This window comes from Anabas testudineus, chromosome 17 (assembly GCF_900324465.2).
Source record: "Anabas testudineus chromosome 17, fAnaTes1.2, whole genome shotgun sequence".
Lineage (NCBI taxonomy): Eukaryota > Metazoa > Chordata > Actinopteri > Anabantiformes > Anabantidae > Anabas > Anabas testudineus.
The window spans coordinates 5,050,463-5,071,707 of record NC_046626.1 but is presented as its reverse complement, the minus strand read 5'-3'; the positions used below and the strand labels follow the sequence as shown (position 1 = coordinate 5,071,707).

The following is a 21,245-nucleotide window of genomic DNA, read 5'->3' as shown; positions in this document are numbered from 1 at the left end:
TCACTGTATTTGGCGTGAAAAAGGGCACAGCACATCATCATGAAAACATCATCCCAATTGTAAAGTATGGTGGAGGAAACATCATGATTTGGGCCTGCTTTGCTGCATTAGTCCCTGGCCAGCTTGCTGTGATTGAGGGGAAGATGAATTTCCAAATGTATGACAAAATTCTTCAGGATAGTGTGAGAATATCTGTACGTCAGCTGAAACTCAAGAGAAGTTGGGTGTTGTAACATGAACAAAAAGTCCACAACAAAATGGCTTTAGAAAAACAAAATATTATGTATTCCAAGGGTTCACATACCTTTTCGTCTAGCACTGTGAGGTTTTTAAGTTTGTTCTCCATAAAGACATAAATAATCACAATTTTTTCGTATAATTATTTTAAGGCACATTATACTTAGATGATGATCAGATCACATTTTATGACAAATAAATGCAGGTTAACATACTTTTTCTTGTCACTGTATTTATGCCCTTCATAAACAGTAATTTGCATGTATGATATTTTATCAGCTACCTAATAACCTATTGTAAATCTGTTACAATGTTAGTCCTGATTTGTGATGTGAAAATGAAAGACTGCACCTACCTGTAACTAAAACACTGATGGTTTTTAGATGATCCTGGAGAAAAATAGTGCAGATAAGTATTTGACTTTTTTTTTTTTTTTACTTTTACTTTTACTTTTTCTTTTTTCTTTTACTTTTACTTACTTTTTTGTTTTTATTACCGATTTATACACCTATATACCATGTTGCCATGATCTTTTCAATAAAAGTCATGGCTACACTGGTCGTTGTACTGTCATTCAAAGTTTGTATCCACCAGAGGGCAGCATGGTTACTCTCATGGTGTGTGTCAACGACCATGCTGACGAAATGCACACAAATGTGACTCAAAGGAAAGACACACAACCCTACTATAAAACCAACGGCTTTCTCTGGAAACCACATCAACCACCTCAGACCTTCACTAATAAGAAAGCAGAAGTTTGGTAGACCTAGGCTATCAAAAATATATCCCAAATTTCAATTACCAATTTTATTTTAAGAAATATATTTTACCTTATAAGATCCCCAGCATTAGTTTTGATGATGCTTTAAAATAATTCATGCAAAATTACAACATGCTGATGAGGAACAGAAAAAAGAGAGCATACTGAAGCTTTGCCTACAATAAATTTATATTCAATGTAAAGAAAGATGCTTTATTAATTCAGGGTTATTATGTGTATTCCAAAAAATACAGAAATAGTTGTAAAAAATCAATCATAATACTTTCTGTTCTGTTCTCAAATCCATCTTAATCTTTTTCCTTAAAAACAATATTATTTCCATTACCATCATCCAGTATTCATCCATATGCATGATGCGTTCATGCATATAGATGCATACGATTATTTATTGTTGAGGTCAGTTTATGCCTGTGCAACTCTACTACAGTATTTGATGTCGAAGCATTGTCAAATAGATGGAAAACGCTAATTAGATGAGTAGTGAAATGTTTTAACCTAACAGTATAAAAGTTCAACTGGCATGACTCAACAAGACTTAAAGTCTTTACCGACACAAGCTCTGCCAAAGTTTGGGAAAGTAAACACATAATTAAACAGAAGATGGTTGGTAAGTTGATGCAGTTGAACAGTACCCTCTTGTTCTTCTGCTATTTACATGTTAAATGGATTTCAACTCTAAAGGTCAGGGGTCTAGGGCTTGACTTTTGACAGTCTAACTTGTGAAACTATGACCCTGTCACCCCTGTGCCAATAATGACATCAGTATGCTTCCTCTCCAAAGTTAAATACTGTTAGTTACATAGGGTACGTGTCTCAGAGTTTAGTTAAATGAATCAGAAGTGGGGCAAGGTGAGATGTTGTAATTTCTGACTGGTATGGAAAAAAAAGGTCATGGGTTGCATTCACAGTGTGCAATAGGTCATTGTCTTTCTGCATTTCCCAATGCTTGGATAGAGTTTCAGAGCTACAGCTGCATCATTTCAAAGGGATTCTCACCATAAAGTGCTTTATTTTTTTTCAGGCCAACCTAAAATGTTATCGTTTGTGCTGCGCGCCATCTTCATTTACCCTTCACCGGTGACACACAGCTTGACATTTACACACACATCTCAAAGGCTTTCCTTTTACTATGACACCAAAAGTATTTAAACAGATATGGTTGGCGGTGGTGGTTGCAGAGATATATTTATTTTATTATGGGTATGTGATTATCAGAGCAGAGGCCTAAAAATAGGTTACGGCGGTCAGTTGAATCTGAACATAAAATATAACTGTTAACACACCAAAAGAAATCCAACTAAGTACTACTACTATATTTGCTGGCAGCTATATCATCATCAAATATGAAGCAACAAGTTCCTTTATTCACTATTGCACTGACTTTTTCACAATGTGCCTAATAGTTGATTTGGCCTCACCTGCTATCTGAACTTAACAACAGCAGATTGCTAATATGAATTCCATACTTGAAATCAACTCTAGACCTTTTGTCTTTACAATTGCAGCTGTCTAAAATCAGGAGTCCGGTATGACTGGTTATCTTTCTCAGTATTGTTTATTCCCAACATTTCTTACAGATACTCACGTTGAGGTGCTTCCGCATCAATTGCTGCAACTTCGGTGATTCCTTAATGTCTTCCTACTAATCAGTTGACGAGTTTCCTTTGTGACTCCATGTTGCTTTGTAACTGGAGTACAATCACAGCCAACAAACTCTGATTCAGTTTTACTTTTCAGTATATTTCATTTCTAGTGTGCTTGGGGGGAACATGTTTTACATTCAGTACACAAAGAAGGAACTGAATCTTACATGTGCACAGTGTTTTCAGTTTGTAGTAGCAGGAGGTTGGGAGCAGAAAGGCAGAGCAGCAAAGGAATCATTTGTTCACAAGGACTCACTGCTTGCGCTCGTCTCCAGGGCAACGGCTCCCATGCACGGCAAACTGTGAATAAACACTGCGGCTGATCAGGACTTTAAGAGTCAGAGCCGACGCACGCAGACACATTTCATCACGCTGTTGTAAAACACATTGATGCCCTCTATGCCTCCGGCCAAGCCTTGTTGTGAATCATACATATCAGAGCGACAGCAGCACTTTAAGCGTTAAATACTCCACTCCCACAAGCTAGAACGGTATAAATACATCATCTCAACCCATGCTTGTCGAGATGCGAGAACTGGAGTGAAGAAACCTGTCGTGTCTCATGGTGGGAATGAAAGAAAACAATATTGCAAATGCTTTGACCTATGGTGTTTCAATTAATGACGTCACCTGAAAACTTGAAGTTGGAAATGTGCCCATTGATTTTTGTGTTAGATAAGAAAATAGAAATCACTTTATATTTTGTCCACTATATACCCAGAGGCCTAGCAGAACCTCTTATGTTATTTGTAAAAAAAAAGAAAAATCATGGAGGTGAGCTGGACTACTTTTTTCTGATCAAGAAATAGCCTAAATATACAGTACAGCTACAGTCAGTAGCTTTGGGTATTTAATACACTGTATCTTGTTTGTTTTGTTTCTTAGGCTGCAGGTTTACTTGTGGTTCCTAGAGTTCCTAGAGTTAGAGGAGAACCAGCTCCCAGTTCAGGTTCGGGAGGCAGACACCCTCTCCACATTTAAGACTAGACTTAAAACTTTCCTTTTTTATAAAGTTTATAGTTAGAGATGGATCAGGTGACTCTGAACCATTTCTTAGTTATGCTGATATAGCTTAGTCTGCTGGGGGACCTCTACTGATAAACTGAGCTCCTCTCCTCCCTCCTCTCTCCTATATCAATGCAAATGCCACCATTGCATGTCATTAACTTTGTGTCTTCTCTCTCCTGTAGTTGTGTTCCCTCCTCTCTGTCTCCCTCTCTCTGTACTTTTCTGCATGTATCCTCGGCCCGGAGCTGTACATCTCCAGAACCCAGTTGACCTGCCCAATGTTCTTGCTGCTTGTTGTTGTCTTTATTGCCTGCTGTTCTTTTCTCTCTTCTCTTTCCACTCACCCCAACCGGTCGAGGCAGATGGCCACCCACCCTGAGCCTGGTTCTGCTGGAGGTTTCTTCCTCTAAAGGGAGTTTTTCCTCTCCACTGTTGCCTAAAGCTTGCTCAAATGGGATTGTTGGGTTTTCTATATAATTTCTTTTAATAATTATTCTCTTTTACCTTACACTGTAAAGTGCCTGGAGATAACTTCTGTTGTGAATTGGCGCTATACAAAGAAAACTGAATTGAATTGAATTGAAATTGTTTAATCTGTGCAGAAACTTTATATTTAAGTGCACAGTCATAACCATGAACTTTGGCTTCTAACTCTCAGGAAGAAAGTGAGTAAATGTATTATGCAGGTGTCCAACTTCAGTAATGTACTGTATGTACTGTCAGCATTCAGTTCCTAATATCTATTTTCAGTTATTTATTTTTTTTGTGTTTTTTTTTTATATGAGACAAGGACACTTTTCTTACCAGTTCTATTATGTCTCACGCAGTCAGGAAGTTTCCTTTGGCTTGCTGCTTGCTGTTTGGTTCCCCACATACAATGTGAAAGCCTGTTCCATCTGTTACACTCGGATTCTCAGCGAACCCGGGTCACCTTTCTGTTTCCTCTCACGCCCACCACTTACAGAAGCTGCACATGTTGTCTGTGTCATTTATCACGCAGTTGTCAAGCCAGCAGGATCAACAATAAAACTGGTAAATGGTCTGCATTTTTCAAAATACAAATAGTCAAGACAGTAATGTATAGCTCCAAGCTACCAATTCTTAGAAAGGTTTTTTTCCCCAAGTGATATTGTAGAAAATGTTTAAACAGTTATTTGTTCATTACGTCATACATGTAGTTTTATATTCTTGTTATTATTATTATATTAGTTGTTTTATTAGTTCACTTGTGAACATTTACACCAATAAAAGCTCTGTTTAAATCAGTTTTATTTGTATAGCGCCAAATCACAAGAGAAGTCATCCCACGGCACTTTACAGTGTTTAAGGTTTCAGACCTTACAAAATAGTTTTATAGAAAACCCAACAACCCCGCTCCCTTTAATGGAAGAAACCCCCAGCAGGAGGAGTTGGGGTGAGTGGAAAGAGGAGAGGGAAAAAGAACAGCAGGCAACAAATAACAACAACAACAACATTTAATGTTAAACCAGGGGCCTCATGTCAGCAGGCAAAACACAAGAGCTCTGGTGGTGGCTCAGCTGCCCAGAGGAACATTTGACTGCTTTAAGCTCTTTCACAGAGCAGGAGACAAAGTTGTGGTTCTCATTTCAGCCTCATTTTTGTCTGTTATTTGCTTAATTTGTTTTTCCTAAAATTCACAAGCAACATGGGAGTCATCCTTGAGACAAGAAGGAGATAGCTTGTATATGTATAACCTACTATCAATCGAGCAACACCAGACTGAACAACACACTCTCTGTGTTTATGTCCTGTAGCATGGCCAAACTTGATATTGAAATTGCGTCATGGCCATCACAGAGTGAAGCCTTCAGTGTTTCCTTGACATTTTCTCCAGCATCACCATAAGGTTTCACTTACAGCGTTTGGGGGCATATCTTGAAATCTGGTGACATTTGTATCCCTGCAGGATGTAGCCTTAACCGTTCCTCCATCACAAGGTGATGACATTTTTTGGTGCTGAGTCAAAGATGTTTGGAAGGATTGTGATGTCTTTGTGTATATTCCTGTCAGATTGATTTGTAATTGTTTTGGTGATCGCTGATCATTTCATCTGGTGTCCTCACCAGTTCAACATTTAAATATGTAATAAACAAATTCCTGCAAAACACCCTCAGCCCCAGTTATGCTTTGCTTTTAGTGTTATTTATCAAATGTAAGCATCTTAAACTGAGATGGTAGATCTTTAGCTGGCTTTTCCTGTTAAATCCTATGCAAGACAAAAGAAAAACAGCTTGAACTGGAGTTTATTGTCTCACTTCATTGTTGCAACATTTCTCTGCTGCTATGACACAAGCCTAGGTTTAGATATGTTGATATCATCATCTTTATCATCATCATCATCATTATCACATATATGACTTCATTATGATCTTTTGCCAAACCATAAATCTACTTGTACACCTTACTCATTCACACACTCTGCTCTCATTAGTTCACAAGGCCCAGCTGTTTGCATAGCGTTATCCCGATGACATTATTGATGACTTCACCTGAGTCTTGTCATGTTTGGTCTTGGTCTGGGTCTGTTGTCAAAGCAACGTGTTCCTAAACCCCAACCTAGCAATCGTGCATCTGATTGGAACTTGTATTATCTGGATTAGAAGTTTTGGGATAAATCCCACAGATTAAATTATTTTCAGATACAATAAACCCACGTTGATGACTTTATTGCCTCATTGATGGCAGAACATCCATCACAAATCCTAACTCAGGATCTGCACCTACCGTACACAAATGTTAATATTGGGTTTTCTTGCCTTGCAACAACATGTAAGCCTGAATTACTTCATAAACAGCCCCCCTGGAAAGAATGGGTTTTTCCTGTAAGGTTCAGTTGTAAATAGACCAACAGAAGAGTTCTGAAAGTGAGTGTAGAGGGGAAGTTAAATGTCTTGTAGGGGACTTCCTATAGATGAGATTTGACCCTGTTGTCTACTGCTGAACATTGCGCAAAGACTCCTGTGTGGACATTATATGACTCTGCATGTGTGGCACTACTCATGCCGTCATAAAACTCACTACGTGCGCTTCTGGTGGGAAACTTGCCGTCGAGGGTGGGGCGAGGTGGGCAGAGCTGAGAGGAAGAGGGGTGTGTGTGTGTGTGTGTGTGTGCGTGTGTGCGCGCGTGTGTGTCAGCTTAAAGTAACGCGGACCGCATTCCAGCAGAGCCATATGGGTGTTCCGATCCAAGAGCGCAGCGAGCGAACGAGAACAACGTTTCCAAAAGTTGGGGATAGAAGTCAAGACTGAGCAGAAGTTTCGCAGCTGATCCAAGGAGCCATCCACACGCAGAAAGTAAGTCGCTCTGACATAGTGAAGTGGAAAGATGAATTGCGCACATGACCCAGCTAACGGTTTCTGTCTGTACTTGGGAGAAAGTTTCTATATCTAAGGGTTAATGACTCCTCACAGAGATGGGGGGGGGGGGGGGGGGGCTCTCATCTCATAAACAAAAAGACTTTTACGCACGTTTGCAAAGAGAGCAAATACTACTCAAAGTATATGACATGTGCCATCTGTTTGTTTGCTTTTCTTTTTGTCTTTATTGGTCTTGAGCATCCTTCATGTCAGGCTCTGTCAGCTCTGAATGAGGTTCCAGCCTTGAACATGCTTAGTTATTAAATGCATAAAATCCTGATTAGTTTCCATTAGTTAAGAGCGAATTTGAATTAAATACACGACTACATAAGGTATTGCCAAGCCTTCAGTCCTGTTTGTTTGTTTGTGGCCAACCAGCTACAGTTGATGCTTTTCTTCTGCAGCCTTTAAAGTGCAGTTCATAAGTTGCTCTTTATTTCTGCATACGATTGCATTCCAGACATTTACTGTGACATTATAAAAAGAAAAAAAACAAAAGAAATGTAGGCAATTAATTCATTTTGCACCAACATTCCCAGACAAACATTTAAAGCTAGTGTTGTTTGGGGAACAGTGACTTGAATGTGCAGCACTTATCTCGGTGGCCAGTAGGCATACCACCCGTGCCAGCGTGCCAACACAAACGGACTGAAGGGAGGTGGAAGGGGAAGAGGGCACAAACATCACAATGGAAGGCGTCATACATGATAGGCAAAGAAAGGCCAAGATGAAGGAGTAAAACTTCATTTCAAGCTTGGCTGATGGCTGTATTATAAACCCCTTTTTAAGCGTGTGCATTAAAGTGTGAGGGATGAGCAAAGGCAGCCAAAAGAAAGTTCTGTGGAATAGCTTTTCATGGTTTTAGTGGTTTGAGTGAATGACTCTAATTGGCCGTTTTCAGGCTACATAAGGTGCAGTGGTGAGATAACTCTGCTTTGAAGAGTCTAGAGAAAAAGAGTTACTAATGAAACAGCCTGAAAAGTTTTTTGTTTAATCTTAACCTTTCAACAGAATCCATATTTGTGGAACCAGTTTTTTTTTTTTTTTTTTTGACTAATTATATCTGTATATTTGATTTTATCACCCCAAGCATTTAGTGAGTGAGTAAAAAAGAGCAATTAACAGCTGTGGAAACTGAGTGTGATGGACTAACATGCTACATACAAGCCTCTGTTTTGTGAATGTAGCACTGGAGTAGAGAAACTGCAGGATAGGTGAAAGAATAGGAATCCTGGGTGGTGTGATTTATTTGGGTGGAGGTTATGGTGCAGCTTATTTGGTGCATTGTGTCATCGTGACATTCTGAATCATCTCTCAATGATTCAGAGGGCTTTTGCCAAATATTTAGAGGATTTGGAAATAACTAAAAGGAGGGGAACGTCATCTGACCGCCTGATAAACTCGGGAAGTGGTAGAGTGGAAAGGCCTGTGTGTATAATGTCACGGATATACACACCCACACCCACATTCTATACTTATACATGGGTTTTTAAGGCCCTGATACTGAGCGGCACCTCTCCTCCCTCCACCTCGCCCTCAGCTGCTGCCTGGCCTTTGAACTGCACCACATAGCTTCACAATCGCTGCCTTTTTCTCAAAACCAGGTCAGCCAGTTTGATATACTTAAATATTTAAATATTTAACCATTCAATCAATAGTAAAGCAGCAACTCTTTATTTGAGACCACGCTTCAACTTTTCTAATGTTTCACACACGTTACATGACCTCATACAAATGTGTATTATTGTGTTCACAGGTGTGGCAACACCAGCTAAGTGAGGTGGTGCACAGGGAAGGGCCTTTATTAAAAATAGAATAATCAGCACATAGACCAAATATCTCCTACAGTATGTTGCTTACTTAACAACTCAACTGCATTTCTCGTGACCACGTGAATCTCTGCACCTCGTTACTGTTAATGAGCGTTTTACGAGAGCTATCAGAGCTCTGGTGGTGCTTTATCTTAGCCAGCGGTGTCACAGCCCTGTGTGGATTTTATGTTGAGATGGATAAGTTGCAGATGTTGAGGAAAAGGAGGGAAAGAGCAAGATAAGCAGCAAAGGCCTCCTCCCTTTGCCTTTCTTGTAAACAGATTTCTTTTTTCATTTTCCCAGCTATGGTGTTTGGTTTGTGACCCTGAGTTTAGAAGCGAGTCTGAGAGGAAGACCAGGCTTATCTTTGATGTGACTAATGATCTAATCCCACTCTGATTTTTAGTACATTGTATGAGGATGGGGATGTGACGGCGTGATAAATGCCCCGCAGTACTGTACACCTATATGCACCGTGCTATGTGTGTGCACAGAGACATTACTCTCCATCAGCTGGGGCGAGGCGGATGGAATCCAGCTGGCTTGCCAGAGATTTTTCAGGGAGTGTAGCAGACAAGGATGAATGGCCAAATACCCCTGACTGTTTTTTTTCAACAGCCCTAGAGAGTGCATCTCTGGAATGTAGTAATTGTTGGAAGAAGTGTAATGGGGGACAAAAAGCGTAACTGGTATTTCATGATAAAACGATGAAAGAACTGTTCTGTTAATTAGATTGTTATGAACACAAAGTCTCCATGGAATGAAATGTCCTGTAGCACTCCGCCTCTACAATGTCGACACTAATCATTGCAGAGAGGTTTGGTTTTATTTGTCATACTGAGATTTATGCATTCAGTGCAGTACAGTACACAGTTTTGCTGTGGCCCTCACAAAATAATAATACCAATAAAAAGAAATATGTAGAAAGGACACGGTCTGGAATTTTTAAAAACCCAGACAAATAAAAATACAAGCGGAAGAATCGGCGTGGATACATTCTGACACGGGGTGCTGAGGCTTGTTTAGCCTTTTAAATTGACCATTTACTTATTGTAAAGTTTTCTTTTTTTTTGCTTTACAGAATGCCAGGTGAGAGGTTGACAGTGAGAGACATGTCAGAGGTTGGGCGTTTTCCGGGAGCAGCCCCGCCCACCAGAGTGGAGTTGACCATTCAGACTCAGGTGGAGAAGAAACAGGAAGAGGGACGCTGTCGTCGCTGGTTCAGGAAGATTTGTCCGTGCTGCTGTAAGCGTCAGAACAGCGCCTCCTGTGACATCACAGATAAAGTGGAATATATTAAACCCCCAGCTCCAGAGCCCACCCCTGTCCCCGAACCTGCCAAGTCAACCACTGAGAATGGAGACGCAAAAGAATTGGAAGGTACCATAGTTGATAATATTTAGATAAACTTCAGCAATACAGACACGTGATCAAATCTTATATGCAACCTTGTTCTGTCAGGAATTAAGTTGTCAGTGTGTTCGGTGGACCTGCTGAGCTCCAGGAACGGGCAGAACAGACTGGAGCATCACACGGACCTGTATCACGGGGACGAGCTGATCATCCGCAGAGGACAGACCTTCCAGATCGAACTGGAGCTCAACAGGCCCTTCAGCGCTGACACTCACAAGCTGCATTTGGACCTGAAAACAGGTACGAGACTAACTAGCTATAATAAATAGCAGGAATAGATACCTACAGTAGTTTATCTAAATGGGTGAAAGTGGTGGAATGCCCTTTAATCAACATTTCCTGTCAATCCATGTGAAGCACAGAAGAGATTCAAAACCAAAAGCGTGGGAAACGTGGCCAAAGTACATAGTTAACATGTTTGAAGTGAGCAGCAGTGCGACGCCACAGGTTTTAGATTCCACCCACCGGTCCAGCGTTAACAGTTTCCAGACCTCAGTTCACTGGACACCTCCTCCCTCTGATATTTAAAGGCCTCACACTGCAACAATCCACTGCACACTTGGGAATAAATGAGCATTACAAAAGCACAGAGACGTGATATTCTGTCAGTTTGATGTTTGGAGGGGAGGTGAAAAAGGATCAAAACACAAAAACTGTAATCATTACCTCATTATCTTTGCTTTTACTGTCACATTAGCAATGAAAAGGTTTTGAATGTTGCACTGTAGGCTGCACTTTGTATTACAGTCCCTGTTCAAGTACCAATTTTCCGAGACTAGGAAGCTGAATAAAGATTAGGAGACAATTTTCAATAAAGGTGACGTTCCAGAAGAGCAGAGACGGTGTTTTTCATTCATTCCCTTTTGAACAAGTGCTAAGAGGTGAGAGGGGAAGGGTTGGGAGCGCCGGCTGCAGTCGGGTGGAGAACAATGGTTTCTTGATGAACTCCATACTTGCTTCAGCAAACTGCAACTAAAGACAAGCAGGCTGTCACAGTAAGCAAACATCCAATAAGTCTTCACCCAGCTAGTGAGATACAGAGAACTTAAATAATGTTTCTCTCTTCAGGATTCTTCGAAGTTGTTCCAACTTCGTTATTAACTCCAAGAACACCTAAACTGATTGTCATGAGATAGATGTCCTTGTTTATCTGTAGGAGTATGTGACTATGTTGGAGGTTCTTTTGGTTCGTGTGGCTGGAAAGCCTCCAGCACAGCCAGGTGTGTCGTCCACTGTATACACAGATGAACAAACACGCATTTTGGTGTCTGATCTGTGTCCAACTGCATGTTGCAGTGACGTTCTCTAGTCTCTGTCCAAGTTTTGACGGGTAGCTTTGAATCAGAAAGAAGAGACAACTGGAAAGTATCAGGAGGGATAGCGTATGTGTCATCTATCTCTGTGCTGCCTGCTTTCTCCATCCAGATAAGCGACCTCCAGCACTTAGCAAGCCAGTGCCCATGCCAGAGAAAATACACTGGGAAACTTCAACCACTCTTGCACTACACTCTTGCACTACGGTCCAGTCAATGACACGTCCAATGTGGCGGCATTGGACAACAAACACAAATTTTATAAAATGATGTTCATACACACATACAACCTGTTTGAACTGGATGAGATAATAACATATATAGTTGTTTTTTTCTTGTTAGTTTAATTTTAATAATTCAAGCAGAGCTGACTTAAAAAACACACGTGAGGGTGGTCGAGGTTTTCTTGCCTAACTCTTTGGAAGAAACTAAATGAGCACTACTCAAAATCTAAACAAAATATATTGTTCATTACTACATTAAATAAATTTAATGTAAAGAGATATGGTTAATTAGAAAGCATCAGGCTTTATTTCTACTTTACTGGTACCACGAAGCTCAAAGATAACTTGTCTGCTGTAGGTTCCCTGCCTCTGGTGTCCAAAGGCACCCATGTCATCATTCCACTGGTGGATCACCTGGAGGATGAACGCTGGGAGGCTAAAATTGTAGAGCAGAACGGCAACAAGATCAAGCTGTCCGTCAACTCTCCTGCCAGCGCTGTGATTGGCCTGTACGGGCTCACCGTGATGACCAGCTCGGTAAAGAATGAGGCCTCAACGGCTTACGACGCCAACAAGAACATCGTCATGCTCTTCAACCCGTGGTGTGAAGGTAAGACTGTCTGACTGATACACCTAGTGTACAAGGGAAGATGTTCCCAGAACACACCGCACCTGCTGCATTATATGTTAGCACCATCTTTAGTAAATACATTTTATATAATAAATACATACAGTGCAAATGTATGGTTTTCTGCATTAATTTGTCATAAAACATGATCTGATCTTCATCTAAGTCTGGAGAATTAACAAAAATGATGTGTCTAAACAAAAAATGTTCATGTCTTTATTGTGAACAACTATAAAAACATCAGAGTGCATCGCACACTTTTTCTTGCCACTGTAAGTCCATTGAGCCTTTAAATCTCTGAGAGCTGTCTTGTCATCGTGTTACAAATGGGCAAGAAAGGCCCTCTGAGTCCATGAGCATGTTGTTTTCTATCAAATAGCTGCAGCCTGACCCTGTGTGAACTTACATAACTCCTCTGGCTATGATTCAGGCCTGCAGCCACACTGCACACTGAAGAACAACACTGAACTGCGCTTGTAACCACAAACCTTTTTTATGTGAGATAAAATAGTACTTCAGCAGCCTAATTTATTTCAGCAACTCATTTCAGCAGCCGAATTTTTATTAAATGTTTGTACTAACACACACATATACTGTATATATCTATATGATTCTTTGCATTCACATGTTTGGTTACTTAAGGGGAGCCTAAACAAGCCATAAAGAGGTTCACATGTAAGCTGTCGTCTATTTACACGTCCTAGCAGAGCAACAGTAGCATTTTGTGAAAGTATTTACTCTCATTTAAACTTTGGACGCAATTCCACAAAGAGAAACTTGCCATTACTGAAACAATGGGAACAGCCAGCAACCAATCAGTCACAACATTAAATCAATCTGGTGGCTTTTTAATGAGGTCGCATTGGCCCTGAGTGTTTTGACGCCTGTCAGTCACACCCAGGGTTAAATCTTTCCCATGCTCTCTCTGACTCTGACTCCCCATTAAAACCACCACATTGTGTGAATGTTGTGGCTGATTTGGTGTACTCCTTGGCTCTTAGCTGGACTAATTTGCCGTGAATTGTGTGTAAATGTGCTCTTGTTTCAAACTGAATCACTAACTCCTACACCTAACAGACTAACCCCTAAGGGGGCTCATGTGGGGTCAGTCTGGCTTTACCCATGCCCACTCTAAGCCACAGTGAGCCTGAATGGGCATGTCTGCTGAGAAATAACGGCACCAATTAGCTGCTTAATGTGGCAGGCTTCTGCTAACTTATCAGTTTGGGGGATAGTTTTCTTAGGGAAAGAAAAATAATTGCTAGTTCCACAGCAATGTTTAAGACCAGAGGTAGACAACCCTGGTACTAGAGAGTCGCAGCCCTGCTTGTTTTCCAGCTATCTCGGCCTTTCCCGCTGCTGATTACCTGGATCAGGTGTTGTTCAGCCAGCTAGAAGCTGTACGTGCAGGGATGGTTGGAAAACAAGCAGGGCTGCAGATGTCAGTAGTTGAACCAGAACAATGACCTTAGGGATGTCAAAATGCTCCACAGAGCTCCACAGATTACTATTGCAACAACTAACCTGTCTCACGAGGGTCTAAACCCAGCTCACGCTTCCTACTGCGTAGTCAGGTCATAACAAATGCATAGTGAGTTGATCCAGTGTTGTATGAAAAATATACAGTACATGTACAGTATCTGTGTTCATGACTAAAACATGTTGACTCTTGTGTTAAAAAAGACAAAAACAGTATCTATTCATATTTGTATTCAGGATAGTCATAGTTATTGTCTTATTCAGCTCTTAAAGCATCAGGAAATTAAATCCATTATTTATTCTGCTAAGTTTCTTTCTGTTTGCTGAGCACTGCAAACTATAAGCACAGGATATTTCACTGAAAAGTGTATTTGCAACACAGCAAAAACAAAACAACAACAACAACAAAAAAACAAAAAAACAACAACTGAGAAGCATGAGTTAGATATAAAGGCTGTCTTTAATTGTGGGGGTTGCTATTCTTGGCAGCATGCCCAATCCTCTCTTCCCTGTTTTCAATCTCTTATTCCCGAAACCAATCTCTCCCTCACGCTAGTAAAAGTCAAAATGGTCCACTTCCTGGATAAAAAGCCATGGGGCAAGCTCAAAGTAATCCCACGGCTGGTGACAACCTGTCTTCTCCCTCGCTTTTACTCCTTCCATGTGTATTTTCTTCCTTTTGCATGCCTCCCCCACCCAGTTCCCTTCTTGCTATCTGTTGACCCAGCCCTCGCTCCTTCACCTCATGACTTCTTCATATCCTCCTGTGGATGCCTGTTTCTCCCTACATTCCAGAAAAAGTGAAAACAACAATTATCACAGCTGCCACATACTGTCAGCTTCACCTCCCTCTGCTTTCTCCTGTAAAATCTCGAGACACACTGTTACGCTCCACTTTCTCTTCCTCCTCCTTTTCTCTCCCAAGCATAACTTCCCTTCTGTTCTCGGCCCCTCATGACTTCCTTTCAGCTGCTATGTTCTTGAATTCTATGTTTTTTTTTTTTTTTTTTGCTCTTTTTCACATTGTTTTACACAACCCACAAGTAATCACAGAGGGAGGAGCAAAAGATAGCCAAATGGAAAAAGACATATTTGTGGAGCTCTTGTCTGGGGTGCACACCCAAGGCTGTAAGCGCTGATGTCACTAAAAACAGTCTGCTTCCCATAAATGAGTGTAGGCCCCATTACAAGGTCCATCGAGCCATTGTGTTTCTTCAGTTTCCTGGCACTGGGGAGTCTTTCAGATAATTTGTAAGAAAAACACACATTTTTAGGCGATTAGGTCACTAAAGCATTCGTACTAGTTCACTTTCACATACAGGAAACAAGTCAAAACACAACATGGGATGAACAACGGTATTGTCAGAATTAGATGTGTTGTGTTAAATTGTATATTGCACACGGATGTACAGTAAACGTGGCGTGTCTTTCCAGAGGACACAGTATTCCTGGACGATGAGGAGGAGAGGAAGGAGTACGTGCTGAACGACACCGGCAGGATTTACTATGGCACAGAGAAACAAATTGGGGCCCGCACGTGGAATTTCGGACAGGTATGGACTATCAGGAGAAAATGCAAATCCTATAAATCTTATAATGGGTGACAATAGAACTGTACTAAATGACTCAGAGGGATAAAATAAATCAGGCTTTCCATACACTGGTAGCATTTTCTTAAGTTATGCTTGAGTAGCTCTATCAGTCTTTGAATATCTACTGTTACAACTGTCACTTTTACCATCATTTGTGCTGGAAGAACAGCACCATCTCTCTGTTTTGTGCCATAAAGCAATCTACAAATAGTGGAAAGAATCAAAGCTCATTAGTGACAGTTGTGTGTGTTAGCTGTATTTAAAACAACTCTCTGTCAGTGTAATTATTGCCTTTTAAATTTTTATAAAATGTTCTTTTTTTGTTTTTTGTTTTAGTTTCAGGAGGGAATCCTGGACGCATGTCTGTTCATTCTGGAGAAGAGTGACATGCCTCCATCTGGTCGAGGGGATCCTGTCAACGTGGTCAGAGTCATATCTGCCTTGGTGAGCTGATGCATTTTGAATACATTTTTATTCAAATTTATACCAGCATCTCACTATTATTACTTGGGCTGCAGGCAGGATTTTTGGAAGTATTAAAATAAATCCATTCAGTGCTCATATTTCATATTTTGAAATGAGATTTTGTTACTGTGTGTTACTTTTATGAATTAAAGAATGTATTATACCCCAGGCTATAAACATGCTCACATTTGCAAAATATATCTCTCCCTGTCATCACTCGTGCATGTATTGCTTTGAAAATTGTCACTTCATAAATTTGTAAATGGTTAATACTACTTGTAATCAACCGTGCCATTACCTACTCTTACCAGATAAATGCTCAGGATGACTTTGGGGTTCTGGTTGGCAACTGGTCTGGGGATTACTCGGATGGAGTCTCTCCTTCGGCATGGAGCAGCAGTGTGGAGATCCTAAGGAATTACCACCACTCCAATGGAACTCCTGTGTCATACGGGCAGTGCTGGGTCTTCTCTGGGGTCACAACAACAGGTGGGTGTGTCCAGAAATAAAACTTGCGATACTGTGGGTGAGACTAAGATGTATTTTTATGGAGACAGGTTGGAGTTTAGAGGGTGTTGTGGAAATATATACGGTATTTTAGAGACTGCAGTGTGCATGCAGGATTCCCCACTATTGATCATGGTTTTCTCCCTGTCAGATCCTTCATTAGCTCTCTATACTGTAACAGAACAGCTCAATCATTGTGTGTGCATCACGTGATAGCTAGCTGACCATAGCACATAGTATAGCCCCCGATAACAAGCCATAGCTCACATACACCCTAAATACCTTCAATTGGCATTCCTGTCATAGCTCCTACTTTTATCACACATCGAGCCACATGTGTTGCTTTCAATCAGACAGGTTAAGAAGGTGTCAGATGCCATCGTGGCAGAAACATGAAGTGATCATGCCTTAGCATCTGGTTAGACGATTCCCTTTAATTCACTCTAATTCTAATCACTCTATCTCGATGTTTCCAGTACTCCGCTGTCTCGGCATACCTGCCCGCAGTGTGACCAACTTCCAGTCTGCTCATGACACTGATGTATCCCTCACCACAGATGTATATTTTGATAAGGACTTGGAGCCAATCGACTACCTCAACACTGACTCTGTATGGTAAGATGTGTAGTTTCACATGGCCAGGGAACTCTGCTGCTATATCCATACCTTAGGAATGCACCGTATATTTAGACCTGCTCTGAAAGCAGTCTTCTTGCAAGGTCACAGATGTAATTCTCTTCTTGGTACCTGCACGTCCTCCTAGACTGCAGAGACTAAACTGACATTTAAACATATGCTGTGCAATGTGATGGGTGCAAGATGGGTTGTTTTTACATCTTCATTCCTTAAAGTACACCAAGCATTTTTAATAAGATGTAGCAATGTTAGCCAACTTTATCTGTATCAGAAAATAAAGTTTAATTTAAAAAAAAACACCTGACAGCATTTAGTCCGTGCTGGCCACCAGGTTTGTTTATAAGATATAAAAGAAATGAAACACTGCAGGTATTTCTCATTATGCTGACATAAGTTGACACATATCAATCCTAACTTCCTTTAGGAATTTTCACGTATGGAATGACTGCTGGATGGCCAGGCCGGACCTGCCTCATGGCAATGGAGGCTGGCAGGCTGTTGATTCCACTCCCCAGGAGACGAGCCAGGGCACATTCTGCTGCGGCCCTGCCTCTATCAACGCCATCCGTTCAGGCCAGGTCTACCTCAAACACGACACGCCTTTTGTCTTTGCTGAGGTAAGTTCTAGAAATAGGCGTGTGATCTATGTTTTATAGTTTTCCCTAGCTCTATTTTAATTTCAATTTTATTCATTATTTTTTTTATTTCATACCTAGGCGTACAAAGAAATTATGAATCAATAAGAGTGATCCATCATTAGTATGGAACGCAAACTACACATTAGTCCTGAGGGTTGAACTCAGTGTGTTTATTGGTACTTTCCCATCAGGTCAACAGTGATAAAATCTACTGGCAGAGGAACGTGGACGGTACTTTCACCCAGTTTCACATTGAGAAGAAAGCTGTCGGCCACTGCATCAGCACTAAAGCAGTGGGCTCTGATGAGCGGGCAGACATCACACACCTGTACAAACACCAAGAAGGTGCCTGCAAGCATATTTAACTTTGCTGAAATACATTTCTGTTTCACATTCCTTGGAACTTAAAATGCAATGAATAAATAATTTCTTGCTCTTTTTTGCCCTCAACTGTTCAAACCCTCTTCTCAGTAATAAAATATGTGCCTATGTTTGTTTTGGTTGGGAGAGCTGTGTGCCATATCTCTGGTTTATGTCAATAAATCTTAAAAACCTCAAACAGAATGAGGCGTGCTCACCTCACCTCCTCCCGCTTTTCTACCAGGTTCGGAAGAAGAGCGCATCGCGGTGGAGACTGCCAGCCGCTACGGCAGCAAGCCGGACGTCTACTCCAAACCGATGGCCGAGGACGTGAGTGTGGAGGTGAAGATGGAGGGAGAGGGGCCCAGGATGGGTGCTGACGCCAAGCTGAGCATCGTGGTGAAAAACTCGAGCTCACTGCCTCGTCGGACCACCCTGCACAGCCAGGTGGCGGTCATGTACTACACTGGTGTGCTGAAAGGCACCCTCAAGAAGGAGCAGCTGCCTGTGGAGCTTTTGGCCAATGAAGGTTGGCTTTCCACTACACTTTAAAGAGCCTCTAATCAATATGTTTATACGAACCACTAATCAAATACTTACATGTACCTAGCCTACCCTAACACTTGGTACCTCTCCACACAGAAAAGACCATTGAATGGGTTCTGCCCTACCAGCAGTACCAAAACCACCTTGTGGATCAGGCAGCCCTGATGTTAACCCTGTCTGGAAAAGTCAGTGAAACCCAACAAGTGTTGGCCAACCAGACCACTTTCAGGCTCCGTACACCTGACCTCAACATCACGGTGGGTTTTAAATTAGCGTTTAATTTTTGTTCAGTACAATTAGAATAGCTTGGTAGAATATCATGGTTTCATTTTGTAAAGGGAAAGCGCTGTTCCCTCTGGAACTATGAGAAAAGTTTAGCCTGTCCCTCCTGACTAATTAAGAACCTCTCTCTGGCAGCCTTTGGGAGAAGCTGTGGTTGGTAAAGAGATGGCAGCCAAGATCACCTTTACTAACCCCCTGCCACGCACATTAAAGAATGTGATGTTCAGGGTGGAGGGCCTGGGCCTGCAGAAGGGCCACGAAGTGGCTGTTGGGTAAGAACATATATATATATATATCGGCCTCTTTTTGTCCGCCACCCCAACATTTTCGTTCCCGAGACTAATATTTGACGTATCCTTTACTCTTTCAGTGATGTTGGTGGACACGCCACAGTGACACTGACAGAGCACTTCATCCCCACCCAGCCTGGATCCAGGAAGCTTGTGGCGTCGCTCGACTGTAAACAGCTTACACAAGTGCACGGAGTTGCTGATATCAACGTTCTCGACATTTGAGAACAGCCAGTGACATCACTGCCTATTCTGCTTTAGTCACATCATTCATACCTTACGGAATGTAAACTAAAAGCTTCAAATTATATACATCAATTTACAATGTTCCTGAAACTACAGAGTTTATTTTGTAATACAGCCTATTTAGAATTTTTGATATTTAAAACTATGAAGACAATAAACTGTAGCCTAACCATTATACATTTTTTTACTTTAAATCACATACATTTGTATTTTTGCCTTAATCTGAAGTGCAGCAGCTTTTAAATACATGCACAGGAAACAAAACCCTTTAATTAACAAGTAATGTATATTCATACTGTATATTGCAGTTTAACTGTAACTGATTACAAAAACTGTCCCAGCACTGGTGCATGTCAAGATACTGAACAAAGCATGATAAGGTGCTACAAGATCATCAGTATTTCATGAAAATGCAATGTTCAGTATTCATAGAATAATGTGAACATAGTATATGAAAAGTATTTTCTGACAAAATGAAGCTCACATGGCTAAAGTGAAGGAGGGAATACTGTGAAATGTTTTGAAGGGGAGTGAAGTTGAACTTAGTATCGACATTACGGCAAAGGGCACATTGGAATATATCTGTTAAATTTAACTGAAAAGTTTTTTTTTGAAAACTTTAAGTCAACAAGGATATAGTTAAAAAAGTCATTTTCATCATCAGATGAAATCCAGTGTCATAGTCGTCCCCGCCTTAGCACTTATAAAATCAAAACACCTCCATTTACAGAATGCAGACTTAAACGCTCCCTATGGTGGAATTTGCCAGATGTCGCTCCGTATATATCTTATGTGTGTGTTTCATCATAATGTGTTTAGAATTACACTGACATTTGCTCTACAGTATTTAGCAATTTACTTGCAAAGTTGCCACTACTGTGAATTTCAGCCAGCCAGATCACAGTGGCCTTCAGTCAACCGTACCAGATTCTGCAGTAGTCTGTTTACCTTTACCATCACTCAATGTACAATGTGAAGGAAACTATTTTATTAACATTACCCTATTTATCGATCTATTTTATTGTATTTTCTGTGTTGTATTGGTAATAAAACTTACACTCATATGGTGTCTTGGCAAGTCTGTTCCTGTTACAGGGCAGAAAGGGTGAAATCCAGAGATGAGGGAGGAAGCGAATGTTGGCCTGTAACTTTCCATTTCTGCCACATCACTTTTTTTTCATATGAAAAGAAATCTTGCAAAGGAAGAGGGTTGGTTAATAAAGACTCACTTGAACTCTGCAACTTAAGATGAGTGACTACCTTTGCTGTATTTCATTATTGAAGACACTGACTTACAGGTACCTCTTGTGCTCAAAGCAGATGACTGTTCAAGGCAGTGGTTACTTTTATTTTTACCTACATATATTGACAATTTTGCCTTTCATCTCTGGTATGCTATGGTCAACAAAGCTAGACGGTGGAGATCAAGCTACATACTATATGTTACATAAGCCTTTCTCCGCAGCTTTCTCTGATTCATCTCTTGTTTTGCTTCCTTGGGTTTTATTTGTTGCATTATGAAGTGCTGAATCTTTTCACTGGCTGGACTGTAGCTGCAGTATTTCAAGTCACATCACACTGATACAATCTAAAAAGATATATTCACTCAAGCATTTCAGAACAGTATTGAGTTGCATGTAATTATTGTTACTGTATAGTATGTCCACCAAATATTACATCACAACTATTCATCAGAATTGATGAATCTTACTTTGAAAAATTACTTTTTGCAAGTCTTGCACCTAATGTACTTAATAAATTAACTCTG

At 40.8% G+C, this 21,245-nt stretch overlaps 1 protein-coding gene across 1 annotated transcript; it reads left to right on the top strand.

Annotated features, from left to right (window-relative positions):
- The first annotated feature begins 6,795 nt into the window (after positions 1–6,795).
- On the top strand, positions 6,796–20,541 carry tgm1l1 (transglutaminase 1 like 1). The gene is made up of 14 exons (XM_026375177.2): positions 6,796–6,984; positions 9,940–10,238; positions 10,320–10,511; positions 12,167–12,418; positions 15,350–15,468; positions 15,844–15,951; positions 16,284–16,461; positions 16,956–17,094; positions 17,540–17,732; positions 17,945–18,098; positions 18,358–18,642; positions 18,756–18,916; positions 19,077–19,213; positions 19,312–20,541. Exons 2-14 carry the CDS (start codon positions 9,941–9,943, stop codon positions 19,454–19,456), a joined length of 2,361 nt encoding a protein of 786 aa, XP_026230962.1. The 5' UTR covers positions 6,796–6,984; position 9,940; the 3' UTR covers positions 19,457–20,541.
- Positions 20,542–21,245: the final 704 nt, after the last annotated feature.

What these genes read in the sequence shown, in the direction of transcription:
- tgm1l1 (XM_026375177.2), top strand. Translation starts at nt 9,941, where the DNA reads ATGCCAGGTGAGAGGTTGACAGTGAGAGACATGTCAGAGGTTGGGCGT. An exon ending in CTTCAACCCGTGGTGTGAAG is followed by an intron (nt 12,419 to 15,349) that starts GTAAGACTGTCT and finishes GTGTCTTTCCAG; the next exon opens with AGGACACAGTATTCCTGGAC. An exon ending in CCTGTACAAACACCAAGAAG is followed by an intron (nt 18,099 to 18,357) that starts GTGCCTGCAAGC and finishes CTTTTCTACCAG; the next exon opens with GTTCGGAAGAAGAGCGCATC.